This window comes from Staurois parvus, unplaced genomic scaffold (assembly GCF_062004578.1).
Source record: "Staurois parvus isolate SC_StPar_1 unplaced genomic scaffold, SC_StPar_1.0 ptg000172l, whole genome shotgun sequence".
Taxonomy (NCBI): domain Eukaryota; kingdom Metazoa; phylum Chordata; class Amphibia; order Anura; family Ranidae; genus Staurois; species Staurois parvus.
In genome coordinates this window covers 9,434,505-9,449,497 of record NW_028317968.1, presented here as the reverse complement: position 1 = coordinate 9,449,497, position 14,993 = coordinate 9,434,505, and the positions used below count along the sequence as shown (strand labels likewise).

The 14,993-nt window shown below is 40.2% G+C and overlaps 1 protein-coding gene across 1 annotated transcript in view; it reads left to right on the top strand.

Moving 5' to 3' along the window:
- INTS2 (integrator complex subunit 2) overlaps positions 1–14,993 on the top strand; it is a 70,203-nt gene that overhangs the window by 6,519 nt on the left and 48,691 nt on the right. Inside the window, exons 2-4 of the mRNA XM_089676645.1 lie at positions 2,341–2,643; positions 3,475–3,613; positions 10,779–10,881. Of these exons, the coding sequence (XP_089532771.1) occupies positions 2,351–2,643; positions 3,475–3,613; positions 10,779–10,881 (535 nt within the window). The 5' untranslated portion in view covers positions 2,341–2,350. The remainder of the gene's footprint in view (positions 1–2,340; positions 2,644–3,474; positions 3,614–10,778; positions 10,882–14,993) is intronic.

Sequence of the window (14,993 nt, the reverse complement as noted above, 5' to 3'; positions counted from 1 at the left end):
CACCAGATTTTGCAATCTCCAGATTTAGTAAGTAACTTCCTCATTGTGCTCTCCTCCAATGATCAGACTTGTCCTGACATGACTCCCCCGCCATCCCCTGCACAGCCTTTCACTGGGAAGATCAGTGTACTGCTGTTTCTTCTCCTCCAGCTCTAATGTAGCTGAGAACAGATGTTATGTGATCACTTATAAAAAAGAAAAGTATTTATAATGTTTTTATACCTATACACAAATGTTTCATTTTTTATTTTAAACTGAATGGGTTGTTTTACAAGGTGAGGGTTTAATATCTACAGCCTGACAAAATAATTTGCTTGCCCCTAAACACACTCTTACCTTCTCAAAAACATATTTCCTCTCCAAGATGGCTACCTTACAAGTTACTGGAAGGGTCAAACTGCCTAAAACTAATTTTTTTCCCTTCCTTTCCATTGGGTTGAGGTGTATGATGGAAAAATGCAGACGTTGCATTTTAACGCAACACACTTTAATTCAATATTGTGGTGTGAACAGGGCACATAGAAAACAATTGTTCTATATGTCCTAGTGGTTGGGCATGCGTTGCCCTGTACAGAAAAACACAGGTCAACACATATAGTGTGAACAAGCTCTAAAAGCCAAATTAACTGCAGTCTAATCAGCTGAATACACATTAGGTGCATCAAAACTAAAGATGTATAAAGTATTACAGGTCATTTTCTTTAGAAAGCTTGTCTTCTTTCAGCATCCTGTGTGGAAGTTACAGCAGTCTCTCTGCAAAGGTCTGGCACTCCCCTCTCTGTGGTTGCTTTCTAAGGCCCATTTACACCAAAAACTGCACATTTTTTCATTTCCAGTGATGAACATTTTATGTGTTTTTTTATGTGTTTTTTTTTTTTTTAACGTGCATTTTTACTAAGCCTGCATTTCCTTTGAGGTCACTTCTGTCTTCTTACTTCTTTGGGCTTTTGTGTGCTCTGTACTGTGTTGCGGTGCATTTTTGTGCATGTACATGCATTTTTGAGCATTTCTGTGCAATAGCAGAAAAATGCAGCTTGCTGTACTTTTTTTTTTTTTTTTTTCCCTCAGTGTACTCCACTGCAATAGTGTAAAATAAGTCCATAGGATAATCTGGATTTTGGACTGTCTATGCAACTGGAGTGCAGTCAAAAATCCATCCCACACTATCTGGTATGAATGGGCCCTAAAGAAAACAAACTGAAAAGTTTTGAATCCTTTTGCATTAACCACTTGCCGTTTGCCCTATAGCAGATTTACTGTTACAGGACAGATGTTCTGTGTAAAATCACGTATATAAATGTGATTTTGCATTTCCGTCACTGGGATTGGACACAGCACAAGCCAATAAACAGGTGTCGGCAAATGGATGAGCGTCAGCACCTGTTGATCACCGAGGAGACTGACAGAACACAGCTCTGCCTATGTACACAAGGCAGAGCTGTGTTATGTCAGCGGTGATCTGCTAGGTTTTATTCAGGAAATAAACTCTAGAAGATTGCCTAGTAAAAACAACACATTGTATACACAAAAACGCTGGCTAGGCACACAGTTACCCTTTTGATCGCCCTACATGTTTAACCCCTTCCCATCCAGTGTCATTAATATAGTGACAGTATATTTTTGGCACTGATCACTGTATTAGTGTCACTAGTTCCCACAAATTATCAGTTATTGTCAGACTGTCCGATGCAATATTGCAGTCTCGCTAACCATTTGTAGATGTTATAACCTTTGCGCAAACCAATCAATATATGTTTATTTTTATTTTTTTCAACCAAAAATATGTAGCAAAATCACATTTCTTTATAAATTTAGGCCAATATGTATTTTTTATTGGATATGTTTTCTAGCAGAAAGTAAAAAAAATATATATATATTTTTTTTTTAAATATCTGTTTTTTTTCATTTTAGAGCAAAAAAAATAATAAAAAAGCCAGATCAACTATCACTAAAGGAAGCTCTATTTGTGGGAAAAATTTTACACAAATTTAATTTATGTACAGAGTTGCATGAGCGTGCCATTGTTAGTTAAAATAATGCAGCGCCGTATCGCAAACTATGGCCTGGTCATAAAGGGGGGTAAAACTTCTTGAGGTCAAGTGGTTAATTTACTTTAAAAGGGAACATTACTCTATGCAGCTCCGTTAAAAAAAATTAAGCGTCTCATTCCAGATCCTTCATGGTAGGTTGCCTTTATTTTGTTTGGCCATTTCTGTGATCTGAAGATAATTGTAAACGTTTATATGGATAGCACAAGAGTGTGAACAGTGTTTTCTCTCAAATTGGCGTTAAACATTTAGTATATTTTCAGGGCTAACTATTTTTTTTTTTTTTTTTAAGGTATCAGAAAATGAGTGAGACGTTTGGTCTTCAGTATGTCAGCCCGTATGCATTTGAAGCAATGCAAAAGGTGGATGTAGTGCGTTTGGCTGCCTTGAGTGATCCAGAGCTGAGGCTTTTGCTTCCATGCCTGGTTCGCATGGCCTTATGTGCCCCGGCAGACCAAAGTCAGAGCTGGGCTCAAGACAAGAAATTACTTCTACGGCTTCTATCTGGAGTGGAGGCTGTGAATTCCATTGTGGCCCTGCTGTCTGTGGATTTTCATGCTTTGGAACAGGATGCCAACAAAGAGCAGCAACTAAGGTATGTTGTATTGTTTTTTTCCAAAGTATTTATTTTGATAATTTGTGGCTCATGCTAAATATGTTAGGGAAGTGTAAATTTTTTTTTCAGAAGAATTATTTTTTAAAGTATAAACACTTTAAATTTCCTTTTTAAAAGTACGAACACTATTATGAAAATATGGCTTGCTTATGGGACCTACACTGTGGTATGGTTCATTTGTCTACAACTGATGCTAAAAATAATTTTTAAAAAAGTAGCAATTTTCATTGTGGTTTTTTTTTTTTTTTTTCTTTTTCACAAGTTTACTGTTAAAAGTGAACATGTGCTATGCCCATATGGTGTCCACAGCACTACTTTAGAGCTGGTGTTTGAGTCCTAAAATTGGAAGATTCTATAGCTGTTGGTGGTCAAGGACAACTAGGATCCAGCGCTGGACTGGTCAGTGCCTGGTCACTGGATCTTGCTACAGATTGCTCCCTTAACATTTAAAACCAGTAACAGTAAGTTTGAGATCGCTTTGTGCTTTTCTTTATTGCCCGTGTGTGTGAATGCATAACAAACAGTTGTGGACATATTGATAAAGCAGTCAATATGACATTCAGCAATGACTACAGGTGAGTCTTACTGGTGCATGTGCTTTCACTGACAGTAATTGATTCACCGTCAGTGAATTTTTGGCAAACGTTACATTTATCTTTTATAAATATGCCCCTTGGTGAGTACATTTCGAACAACATACAAAAATCTGTTTAGCTGTTTTTGTTTGTTTTCTTCTGATGTACTGTGTACTTCACAGCCTGTTAATGTTTAGGCAGTTTATTCATACAAGTGTTTCTTGCCTTGGTCTAGACACAAGCTTGGGGGAAGTACTGGAGAAAGTATTTTAGTATCTCAACTTCAGCATGGCCTTACATTGGAGTTTGAACACAGTGACTCTCCTCGCCGGTTGCGTCTAGTGCTTAGTGAGTTGCTGGCAATCATGAATAAGGTATGAAGTTTTAATTATTTTGCAATGTCTTTGTTGAATTTAATTTACAAATGGCCCCTTTCAGCCTTTTTTTCTTAATTAGAATACATATCATGATGTACTACTATGAACAGAATATATAGTCATGGACTTTGTATGGACATGTAAAAGAGAAACTGAGTACCATAAAAACAACTTTATTATGTACCATTAAAAATCTATTACACAACATTAAAAATTACCCTCTACATAGGGGTTCACAACATGCAAAGATTCCAATTACAGTTCACATGTGGGCTCGACCCGTTTTAGGAAACCCTCTTTAGGAGCACACGTGACAGAATCAGTACACTGGAACCCACTCCTAATCTTTAATATAATATAAGCCAGTGGGGTTGACTGGAATTCATAGCATGAGCATGTTGCCTGTAGAGTTGCAATTGGGTAAGCCAAGGTGAAGTCACTGTGGGAATTTTAGGTACATTCAGTAAACGGACAACAGTCTTGTACACATAATCTTAAACTGGCCATACAGTGAGGAACAGAAGTATTTGAACACCCTGCAATTTTGCAAGTTCTCCCACTTAGAAATCATGGAGGGGTCTGAAATTCACATTGTAGGTGCATTCCCACTCTGAGAGACAGAATTAAAAAAAAAAAAAATTCAGGAAATCACATTGTATGATTTTTAAAGAATTTATTTGTCTTGCACTGCTGAACATAAGTATTTGAACAACTAAGAAACAGCAAGAATTCTGGCTCTCAAAGACCTGTTGCTGTGCCTTTTTTAAAAAGTTCACCTCTACTCCACTCATTAATCTAACTTAGTAGCACCTGTCTGAGCTCTTTAAAGACACCTGTCCACCCCACAGTCAGTCAGACGCCAACTACTACCATGGGCAAGACCAATGAGCTGTCAAAAGACACCAGAGACAAAATTGTGGACCTCAACAAGGCTGGAAAGGGCTACGGGGCAATTTCCAAGCAGCTTGGTAAAAATAGATCAACTGTTGGAGCAATTGTTAGGAAATGGAAGTGGCTAAAGATGACTGTCAGTCTTCCTCGGATTGGGGCTCCATGCAAGATCTCACCTTGTGGGGTATCACTGATGATAAGAAAGGTGAGGAATCAGCCCAGAACTACAAGGAAGGAGCTGGTCAATGACATGAAGAGAGCTGGGACCACCGTTTCAAAGGTCACTGTCGGTAGAACACTACGCCGTCATGGTTTCAAATCATGCATTGCACGAAAGGTTCCCCTGCTCAAGTCATCACATGTCCAGGCCCGTCTGAAGTTTGCCAATGACCATCTGGATGATCCAGAGGAGGCATGGGAGAAATCATGTGGTCAGATGAGACCAAAGTAGAACTTTTTGGTCTAAACTTCACTCGTCGTGTTTGGAGGAAAAAGGATGAGTTGCATCCCAAGAACACCATCCCTACTGTGAAGCATGGGGGTGGTAACATCATGCTTTGGGGGTGCTTTTCTGCGAAAGGGACAGGACGACTGCACTGCATTAAGGAGATGATTAATGGGGCCATTTATTGTGAGATTTTGAGCAACAACCTCCTTCCCTCAGTCAGAGCATTGAAGATGGGTCGTGGCTGGGTCTTCCAACATGACAACGACCCAAAGCACACAGCCAGGATAACCAAGGAGTGGCTCCGTAAGAAGCATATCAAGGTTCTGGAGTGGCCTAGCCAGTCTCCAGATCTAAATCCAATAGAACATCTTTGGAGGGAGCTGAAACTCCGTGTTGCTCAGCGACAGCCACGAAACCTGACAGATCTAGAGATCTGTTTGGAGGAGTGGGCCAATATCCCTGTTGCAGTGTGTGCAAACCTGGTCAAGAACTACAGGAAACGTTTGACCTCTGTAATTGCAAACAAAGGCTTCTGTACCAAATATTAACACTGATTTTCTCAGGTGCTCAAATACTTATGTTCAGCAGTGCAAGACAAATAAATTCTTTAAAAATCATACAATGTGATTTCCTGAATTTTTTTTTAAATTCTGTCTCTCAGAGTGGGAATGCACCTACAATGTGAATTTCAGACCCCTCCATGATTTCTAAGTGGGAGAACTTGCAAAATTGCAGGGTGTTCAAATACTTCTGTTCCTCACTGTACAATAAACAATTTTCTTAAGCAATTTCATTTAGATTTACCTTCAGTTGTGTAGTACAAAGGCCTACCTGACTGCATACAAATTGAAAGTGTTTAGGCTTGACCTCATATTCTATCATATGGTTTTGGTAAATCTAAAGGAAAATTTGTATAATGTGTGGTCAGCCTTAAAATAGAAGAACCAACTTCCCAATGGGAAACCATCTAGACCCAATGTAAGTAAGTCACCATAAAGACAGCACGGTAGTCAAAGTACATGTGTTCCTAAGAGGAAGCACTTCATAAGTATCTTAGAAACAAACTCCGTTCACATCAATCCAGCCTGTGTATCATGATGGATGTTCTGTTCTGTACTGTCAACAAAGTTAGCTTGCTAGGGGACACGTGGCTAACTAAAGGACTTAATGGCTGTACTGGTTGTTCTTCTTTGCCCGAAGCCCATAATCACTAGCTGCATTGAATGACTCCCCTACAGTGCCTTGAAAAAGTATTCATACTCCAAGTTTTCCACATTTTGTCATGTTACAGCAAAAAACGTAAATGTATTTTCTTGGGATTTTATGTGATAGACCAACAAAAAGTGGCACATAATTGTGAAGTGGAAGGAAAATGATAAATGGTTTTTGGTTGTAACATGACAAAATGTGGAAAATTTCAAGGGATATGAATAGTTTAGTAAGGCACTGTACATTGAAGGAGGACTTGCGCTATACTCTTGCCTTCCCTTGGTTGTTCCAGGTGGTGGCTTGCTCATACCAGTGTTCATGCTGAAAATTGAATTGATTGTTAATGTGTTTAAGATACATATCATCAATATTGAATTCATATTATTTGAATGGGAATTAGGATAACAAAAGTGATACATGCATAATGTATTGTTCAGAAAGAACCCTATTAAACAATGGATACTTTCTTGTCTGTTCATTGTGCCTGCATTGTTGAAGGATATGAAATGAAAAAGTTTATATTTTTATTTTATGTAGAACGCATTCCTTGTCTGTGACCAGAAGATGTATCTCTGGTGAGATATTTTTGCTGTGCCTGTAGGAGTACTGGCTGGAGACAGGCAGGGAGGGGAGGAGGAGATAAACAGCACAATGTTAAAAATATTACACATTTAAGTCGCAATAAAGTTTTTAAACGCCCCAGACATTCCTAAAATCACCTGCGATTTAAATACGGTTTTGGTTAAAGAAAAATTTTTTTATCAAGACAGGTAGATTGTCATGAGGGACAAGTAGATTGGGGCCCAGATTTAGTCCCTGGGCAAGTAGTTTTTTAAAAAATTTCCACATCCCTGCAAAAGATTTGTCCATAAATCTCACTGATCTCTTTTTATTTACTTCCTCATCATAACAGAGTTTTCCCATTCACTTCAAAGTGTATTTTGTCCAGTAACCAACATCCATACAGACTACATATTTCTAGGCAACTCATTCTCTGTTTATACTCTGTGCATTGTATACTGAAAATGGCATTCATGTTGCAGATTTTACTTTTCTCCCTGTATTTTCTTTGATACAGTAGTTTGCACTGTATCAAAGTGTGATTTAATGTACAAAATCCAGATTAATACACTTCTAATAAAGTCCCTAATCTTACTCTTCTCTCTAGAGATAAGTAAAGTTCTTAAAAATTGGTTTTTGGATGATTTACTTCACTCATCTCTACAAAGCAGTTTGCATGAACAAGCACAGTTTGTAAGTTTTCCCACTGTAGGGTTCCTAAAAGCAGATTAAAAAAAAAATGCCTATACTTTATTTCACCTGATCACATGCCTAGAACAATCTCCAAAGGACAATGCTGAAGGGAAGTGTACACTGTGCTCATGGGTTTGCTTTTTTTTTGTCCTTTTTTATTCTGAGTGCTGTACAGGATGCTCTAGGAATGTAAGGAGCTAATAAGTCTTATTTTTAATTTGGCAAAGCAGTGTTGCTAATGAGATTGCTGTTTTCTTTTAACTTTTTTTATTTTGGATGTTTTACAAGATGTATTGGACATGTAAGGAGGTAATAGTATTGAAATTAATATTTATTTATTTTGGAGAAGCAGTGTTGGTGACACAGACTATGAATGAGAGAAACCTTATTTTACCCTGCTTGTGTATTAGTTTTGATCAAAGTGGGTGCGCTTGCAGAAGATGATCTTGTCTGCTGTGCCAGGTGGCAACATTCTGAATTTTTTAAACAGGACTTCTGATAGTCTGGACTAGCTTAGGCCACTGCTTCCCATTGTACCCACAGTAAGAAAGGGGTCATAAATTAAACTACCGTATTTTTCGCACCATAAGACGCACTTTTTTCCCCCCAAAAAAGGGGGGAAAATGTCAGTGCGTCTTATGGAGCGAATATGGAGAGGCCGGTCCGGTATTTCCACTGCCGCCCTGTCAGAATACCGGGCCGGCCGCTCAGCTCTACAGCGGGACCTTATAGAGATGACTGCTGACCTTTGGGGAGGGGGGGGAGCGGGTACCTGAATTTGACAGATACCCGCTCCCACTTCCGTGGAGTTGTTCTTTCATCTTACCTGTTCCTCTATCCAGCGGCGCGGTCTTCCCGGCTTCTGTAGTGTGGGCATGACAGCCGGGTGCCAAGTGCGCATGCGCAGGAAGCGGTGCTTTTTGTGAATGGTAAGGCGGCACCTGGGACACATAACGGATCCCAGAAGCCGCCGGACCAATCACAAAGCGGAAGTGCTTCTCGCTCATGCGCACTGGGCACCCGGCTGTCATGCTGAGCGCCATTACAGAAGCCGGGAAGACAGCGTGCGGCTGGATACAGGAACAGGTAAGATCAAACAAAAACTCTGCGGAAGTGGGAGCAGGTATCTGTCAAATTCAGGTACCCGCTCCTCCCCCTCCCCAAAGGTCAGCAGTCATCCCCTGTACTATCCACAGTCTCTGGTCATCCCTGTGCTGTCCGCAGTCTCTGGTCATCCCTGTGCTGTCCGCAGTCTCTGGTCATCCCTGTGCTGTCCGCAGTCTCTGGTCATCCCTGTGCTGTCCGCAGTCTCTGGTCATCCCTGTGCTGTCCGCAGTCTCTGGTCATCTCCTGTACTATGTCCGCAGTCTCTGGTCATCTCCTGTACTGTCCGCAGTCTCTGGTCATCTCCTGTACTATGTCCGCAGTCTCTGGTCATCTCCTGTACTGTGTCCGCAGTCTCTGGTCATCTCCTGTACTGTGTCCGCAGTCTCTGGTCATCTCCTGTACTGTGTCCGCAGTCTCTGGTCATCTCCTGTACTGTGTCCGCAGTCTCTGGTCATCTCCTGTACTGTGTCCGCAGTCTCTGGTCATCTCCTGTACTGTGTCCGCAGTCTCTGGTCATCTCCTGTACTGTGTCTGCAGTCTCTGGTCATCTCCTGTACTATGTCCGCAGTCTCTGGTCATCCCCTGTACTGTGTCTGCAGTCCATTAGTTCAGAATTTTTTTTTCCTGTTTTCTGCCTCTAAAACCTAGGTGCGTCTTATGGTCAGGTGCGTCTTATGGAGCGAAAAATACGGTATATAATACTGTATATATAATGTAAAAATGTTTTTTTGTTTAATTTTGGTTAGAGTAGGGGGTTGTGTAAAACTTTGAAAATTAATAAAAATTAAAAAAAGCTTCTTCCTTTTTTTTTTTTTTTTTGCTTCCATCTATATCTCATCAGGGATGTTTCCCTTCTTTCTGATTTAAAATGTGCAAGAGTTGCACACTTAAAGGTTTTTAATGAAAGAAATTGACAGAATTCCACAAAAATGCAAGTTTCAGGCTATAGCTAGCTTTTTTTTCAGGCAAAAAAGCATCAAAAACAAACTTGTAGTGAGACATTATGTGGCATGTACTTTAGTGTCCTAACTGAAAGTTATGGCAATATATAATAATTCTAAAAACTGGAGGTGAAGAGATCTTGAACTGCTTTTGAGAAGCGCAGTGGTTCCACATTTCCACTCTTTTTTTTTTCTTTATATTCTTGTTTGATATGCTGGTATTTATCCTTTTTATAATTGGATCTCTGAGGAAGAAGTTTTTAATACTATATATGTGTTTGCTACTATGTGTCCTCAAGAAATCAGTTTACACTCCTGTTCACTTCATTTTATTCATAAAGATTTTGGTCCTTTTTATGCTTAGTATATCTATAGCTGGTATTTCCTGTTCCTTTTTGCATTAAAGTGATAGGTTCAGCTTAAAAAAAAAAAAAAAAAACCCAAACATGTCATATTTACCTGCTCTGTGCAATGGTTTTACACAAAGCAGCCCCGATCCTCCTCTTCTTGGGTCCTCTGCTGGCACTCCTGGCCCCTCCCCCCTGCTGAGTGCCCCCAGAGCAAGCTGCTTGATCTGGGGGCACTCTTGTGTGCTCACTCCCGAGCTGGCCCTGTATGTACGTAAGACACACAGAGCTCGGCTCCCGCTCCCTCCTCACTGACTGTGATTGACAGCAGCAGGAGCCAGGTAGAGACCCAGGAGAGTCGCTGCTCTCATGCATTTCTCTGGCTTGGGCTCAGGTAAGTATTGGGAGGCTGAGGGTGGAGCTGCACCTGAAGTTTTTTTACCCTCGTGCATAGAATGCATGACGGTAAAAAACCTTCAGCCTTTAGAACCACTTTAATAGACTTGCTTGCTATATTGTCACTTGATGGGGTTGATTTACTGAAACTGGAGAGTGCAAAATCTGGTGCAGCTGTACATAGAAACTATATGGCTTCCAGGTTTTTTTCTGTTTTTTTTTTTCATCAAAGCATCAATAATTGAACAAGCTGAAATTAGCAGCTGTTTGGCTATCATGCACAGCTGCACCAGATTTTGCACTCTCCAGTTTTAGTAAATCAACGCTGTTTTTGTATTTATTGCCTGAAGAAGCACTCACATCAGCTGAAACTTGCATTTTCTGGAAAGACTTTGTGACGTTCGGTAACTTTCTTTGGATAAACATCTTTGTGTGCTGTTACCATTGGGCATTTTCTCTATACATGAGGCTGGTTGGGGCACGCACCCCACCCAGTAAAAATGTGGTTTACCTTTACAGCTAAAATAAATAAATATGTACATTGTTTTAAATTGTTTCTTTAATTTTAGGTGGCAGATTCAAATGGTGAATATTTTTTTAAATCGTCTGAACTGTTTGAAAGCCCTGTGCACATGGAGGAAGCGGCAGATGTTCTCTGCATTTTACAAGCAGGTATGGTACTGAAAGGCTTAACTATAGACTTGTATGGGTATGCAAAACCCATTTGATGAAAAAAGGTCTGTCGACACAGACCCTTACCTCGTTTCCTAAACATCTGTTGGGCTGCTTAATAACATCAGATTAATGCAATGGATGTTTGGAGAGTGATTGAACTGTCATTTGGTACCTAACCAGCGTGAGCTTTAACTTCCAAACACAGTTTTTTCCAATACATGTTTGAGCTATTTCCCCTTGGCACATTAGGGTGACACATTTTGCTTCCCAGAGGCTTTGTAATCCTGTTCTGTTTGTCTGATTTCCACACTTCTGCTACACTGCATAGCTCCATTATTTTGCAGTTCAGCTCTACCACTTAATGTGACCTCTGCTTAAAGATTGTACAGTGAATCAACATTGTGATGATTTCAATTCTTGGATCTGTGAGCAGTTTGGAGGCAGAGGTGTGATTGTAATACTGACTACATAGAAGTACAAACACTTTTGTAGCTAAAATTGTACATATGCATACTGGACTTCTGTATTGAAAACTTGCATATAAAAGTGCTAATGGACTTACTTTTAAAGCCAACACATGCTAATAATGCAAAACCAGCCAACGTACTTCTTTTGAAGCTATGTGTATGAATTGGTGCAAAGTTAATATCCTTAATTGTACAGTACAGGACACAGACAACTTATTCATACACCATGGGTTATAGACTCTTACCTTCAGGTGATAGGACCCTGGCAAGCTTTTGAGGACTCGCCCCCTGGGGTGCCTCCCCTTTAAACCCACCACAGAGTTTATGGACCTCTTCTCCTTCGTGAAGAAATAAGCATTACTAGTTTATTATTTTTCTTTATTATTTTCGGAAGAATTCTTTAATCAACCTCATTGTCTTCTAATGCCCACACAGAAGCAGTACAGCCTCTCTTTAGGATCTCGCATGGGAAACTCACCTTGGCCTTTGGTGCATTGTGATGAGTTAACTGCAAGGTGCTTTACAGCTCCAGGGCTATAGTTTACCACTATGGAACTCAGTCCCTGAAGACCCCCTCGGGTGTATATTGTTTATAAAGTGCAGTGCTCTAACACATACCCATGGTATTATTTGTTTAAATCGCAAAAAGATACTAATATTTATCCAAATTAATATTAAATGCATATAACCTAAATTAAGTGTGAATCCCAACTTACAGAAAAAATATTCAAAAATTCTGTGTATATTCTGTGCTTTGATGCATCCAAAGGTGACACAAAGCCATGTATCTCCATTTCTTAATGGCAAACTCCACCCAAAACTAATTTCACGAAGGTGCTCTCCACTGTGACTTCCACAATAACCAGTTGTGCTCTCACCTTTAGTGCCGATTCACACACGTGCATTCCGGATTTCTAGGTCCAGTTTCAGTGCCGATGGCTATCTACTTGTTCAGCAGTTCGGGACTGTATTTTGTGACACAGCTGCAGATTGTACTGTTCACAGTTTCAGGGTCAGTTTGGATGTGGTTTTGCAAGGTTTTTTTGCTTTTTCTGAGTGGGGATGAGAGCAAACTGTGCTGAAACCTGATCCTGAACTGCAGTCCTGATCCTGAACTGCAATCCTGTTCACAACTGATGACGTGCGGTTTAGAACCGGTCCGCACTGCTCAGAAATTGGACAGGATTCTTTTTCAGTCCGCACTGAATCCACACTGCCAGTCCATTAGACATATGTGAACAGGCACCATAGGAAGGATCGTTATTTCATGTCATGCAGTTCAAACCGCATATATGTGAACCAGCACTTACTGGAAACTTTGTAGTACACAGGTCCTAAGAGTGCTTGTTCCCATCAAGAGTTAACACAATCACACATTTAGATATTTTGTTTCACACAAAGGATTACTTCCTCACTGTGCCTTTGCTGCTCAGATAACCAGTGCACTCAAAATGAATAGCAGAGAATACTCACAGTGCTTTTAATAACTTATTAATATATTCTTACTCAGATACCCTCATATGGTCAGAGTATGTACGTGTACTAAGTTAAACACTGCTCTCATGCATTACTGTGTATGATTGCTCACCGCTTTACAATGCACTGCCTCTACTCTCCAGAATTCCCTCTTGGAGGTGCTGCTCGTGGCATGGTGATGTCGCTCAAAGCTATGCCCCTGCATAATATCTACACTTATTCTCATCAAGGGTCGGCACTTTCACAAATCTAGATATTTTGCATTGCACAAAGGATTACTCCGTTACTGTGCCTTTTAGTCCTAGGTAACCAGTGGAAAATACATAGAGAATACTCCTAGTGCTTTCCATAACGTATTTGGAGATGCGAGCCTTTGTGTCAACTTTGGATGCATCAAAGCAGGGAATACACATGGATATTGAATTTTTGAATATCTTTTCTGGACATTGCAATTCACAGTTAATTTAATTTGTTATATGCACTTTATATTAATTTGGATAAATGTTGGTTTCTTTTTGATTTAAACAATATCACAGGTATGTGTTAGAGCACCACACTTTATTTCACTGACTGTCGACTGGTTCTATATATACAAAAATTTGGTTGGGACAAATTATTTGGTTGCAGTGCAGGAATATAATATAGTTCCCTTTTGGAGGTATGCCCTCCATGACAGACGAAGCTTGAAGTTTATATGTAATCCAGCATCATGGACAAGTAAGAAAAAGTCACCCTGTATCTCTGACAGTTTCTGTAAAAACAGGCCTATGTTTGGAATGTATTCACTTCACAAAGCAACTTTTCAAACTTGGTGCTAAAATTGCTAACACAAAGCTCAGCCTCAGATGTATCCCCAGATGTCACATCACACCACTGGTTGCTTACTTTAATACCACCTGTGCCTAGAGCACTTAAAAGATACTCAGGTGGCTACATTCCCACCCCTCTGCAGGTATTCGTTTCAGGATGGTCTACACTTAGGTTATCCCATTGTCCTTCCAGACACACTTATCACACCTCAAACCCTACTTCTTGGGTACCCCACGGGAAAATACCCTCACCTGTTTCCATGGCAAAGACCAGGCGAAAGGAAGCCAATTCAAAAAAGCAGGCAAACATTTGCTCTGCTGAAGGTCCGCACAACAGTCAACCTCGGAGTGACTGTGTCCCCTTTTGAAGGTAGCTGACTTGGTTTTAACACCAGTCTCAGAACGCAATAAGTAGCCAACTTGACAGAAGCAGAATTTTCAGCATCTTTGGCACAGTGTCTTGGACAGATTACAGCCTTATTACAGCCATCTTTGTCTTGGGCTCAGAAATGCCCCTACTCTTCTTCTCCGGTTTCTCCACTGCAGTTGGACCCTTTTATATGAGGGTTCTAGAGGTTGCAAAATTGGAAGGAAATGAAGATGTTGTTAAGGCCGTGTTGGAGGAAGATGCAAAAGATTTCTCTCCCCCACATTGTCACTACTGTATATCAAGGATAGAGCTTCATGCAACATGCTTGTTTGCTTTGAAAAGCTCATTGCCTCTGTCCACAAAAGTCCACAAAGACTCTCCTCCATCTCATAATGCCCCTTTGTGCAATAGGAAAACTACAAAAACTCGAACGACAGTAATAACCATGACCCAGGATCATGTGGTTACAGAGCAGTTTAAAATATGCCTTCTGCTCCACTTTTTTGTGTAGATGTCCTGATTATCCTTTTGGCTAAAGGCTTGGACAGTGGAAGCTGCCTGTAAAAGGCACTTCGCGTATCTAACCTCCCAGTAATTTTATGTGTTGGACAAACTAGTGATTTCTCAGAATAGCAGATTTTTGTAATGACCAGGACATGTTGTCAAAACAAACTTTGCAAGGCAAACATCAGCTTCCATTACCATTGTTCTACTCAAATAAGGCATTACATAATTCTGATGTGACTATCATGATGTCAATGGAGCATCTCTGCAAAGGCATAAACAAGATTCCCATCCATGTTTCTACAATATACTGCATCCTTAACCTGAAATCTAATAAACTAAACATTTTTAAAATAAAGGTACCACCATATCTACCGCGGTGTCATTCCACCACGTTCCGGCCAGTGGAATGACACCGCGGTAGATTTGAATTTGTATGCTGCCTTTTTGCACCTTATCTATGTAAGTGCAATGTTTTATTGA